Below are 2145 nucleotides of genomic sequence, written 5' to 3'. Positions count from 1 at the left end.
CTCAGACATGTACTCTTTTCAAAGTACTTAAGTCCAGTATGGCCCCAAAAGACTTATTCTTTCCCTATCCACTTTGTCTCGTGGAAGTGCCCTAGGAGATGGACATGGTTTAATATGCTCATATAGCTGGAAGGACAACATTTGATTGTAACAAATGATTACAGTCACCTCTGGCTGTGTTCTGGTGGTTTCAATATAAACGATGAAGGATGTGCACAACAGAGTTAAGCCCTACACCCACAGTTTGTGTTAATAACCACAAAAGTAAATTAAATAGTGTTTATTTACAAAAAATAGGTCAATTCAGAGTAAGTCTGAGAAATAAATTATAACAGTTGTAAATAAATATAACAAATTAAATGCAAACAGCAATTGGAGGGCATATCTGCAAATATACAAACTATGTTGGTTTGTCACAGCAAAACTCCATGTTTCAATGTATAAATCATCTTTCTCTTAATTACATATAAAGGTATGCCTTTGCAGTGTTACTGTAGAAGAAATAATTTGTCTTTTTACACAAACGCCTGAAAAGATGCAGTATCGAATATGATCCCTTGGCAGTAGAAGCATGACTATAATCCACGACGAAACCTACAAAAGAAAAGCACAGTTCAATATTTCTTAAGCAATTTGCTATTAAAACATCAGCAAGAGAAATCACATTTTTGTGAAAACTAATTCAAGTTCCTCTTTTTAATGTGGGAGTGTGTTTCACTTAGGCACACTAAAATCCTCATTACATTGTTAATGAACGTTTACAAGAAAGATACACTAATTTCATTATCAAGGGAAATCATCTTTTATATAATGCACTACCTCACATGTTCCTACTTAAGATGATTGTTCCTGTCTACCAGGAATCAAATGAGACTCCAGGTTGAAGTGGGGAGGAAAACAAGGCACTAGACTGACGGAATTGTGGCCGGAATTTATACCTTTCATAAAACGGCCACCTTCGCTCACCTCAGCTTGCATTTGTTGAAGATGCCTCTTGTTGCTGGGTACTCCTTTCTCCAGGGACGCCCAGTGCCTGTAAATGCTGACAGTTACTGAACAAACCAACTCTTTTGTGAATGACTATCTCCCCATGGAATATGATACATTATATTACCAATAGGTTTATTAATAAGTATAGCATCAGGGATTTCCCACTAATGTGAGTAATTAATCAGATTACTCGTATCAAGTGATAGCACCTCTGTACCTACCCGTGTCAGAACTTCTGCGACCCATTAGTCCAACAAAGATATCATGCATTTCTCCTGAGTAATAAAAAAAAATATTACACGTAAGACACACGCGCCCACCGAGACACGTCAATTTCTGTCCGTTTGAGACGATCAGACGGATGCCTCAAGCGAAGCACATGATTGATTTAATCATTCTGACAAAGCCTAAAACATCTTACTTTTGACTGGGGACGGTATTTCTTCGAGATCTAGAGAAGGACAAATTTGACGCACGTCAAAACGTGTTACTGGCACACTGCCGTAGCCTACACCTTTATTTTCTGACCATTAAAAGAGACACTCACCGGTGTTTCTGCGCCCCATTAGACCAACGAAGCTGTCATAGTCTAAGTCGTTATACCTCTTCAGTAACTCCCGCGGAGGGTTCCGAATAATCCGAGCGTCCTGTAGAGTAAGTGATCTCGTCATTATAGTCTTACTGGAACGCACTCACAACTTACAAATACAGTAAAGAAATGTCGGTTACACAAAACTTACATCAGAACTCGATCTCTCAGCCTCTAGCTCTATGCAGCTTGACTGACCAAAGGGGGGTTCCGTGACGAGAAAAAATACCACCAACAGTAATCCTCGGATCATCTTCAAATGGGTACCCACAATATAACGGAACCTAAAACTAAGCCACAGAGCACAGAAACGGAATCGAAAGATGCCAGTGGTAAGAGCATCTTCCACTCAGTTGACAGACCAACATAAATAACTGGTTAAAAAAGCATTTGTATTAATGTGATACATTTCATTTCCCATATTTGCTCATATTAACTTGATCACAAAATAAATCTGATTTCAGCACTTTGTTGTTGTTGTTTTTTTGACGCAGGTGTATGATGCGCGCTCAATAGGCTACATCAAAATGATTAGCCAAAACAGGTTTTATGGAACGGAATTCAAC

The 2145-nt window shown here is 38.6% G+C and overlaps 1 protein-coding gene across 1 annotated transcript; it reads right to left on the bottom strand.

Annotated features, from left to right (window-relative positions):
* Positions 1–962: 962 nt before the first annotated feature.
* tac3a (tachykinin precursor 3a) lies at positions 963–1832 on the bottom strand (the record flags this gene model as incomplete). Its single annotated transcript, XM_080860393.1, has 5 exons — positions 963–1033; positions 1212–1265; positions 1412–1441; positions 1538–1637; positions 1731–1832. 5 exons carry the CDS (start codon positions 1830–1832, stop codon positions 963–965), a joined length of 357 nt encoding a protein of 118 aa, XP_080716519.1.
* Positions 1833–2145: the final 313 nt, after the last annotated feature.

Source organism: Sprattus sprattus (genome assembly GCF_963457725.1).
Source record: "Sprattus sprattus genome assembly, chromosome: 2".
Lineage (NCBI taxonomy): Eukaryota > Metazoa > Chordata > Actinopteri > Clupeiformes > Clupeidae > Sprattus > Sprattus sprattus.
Note: the sequence above shows the minus strand (reverse complement) of the source record. Positions and strands in the feature narration are given on the sequence as shown.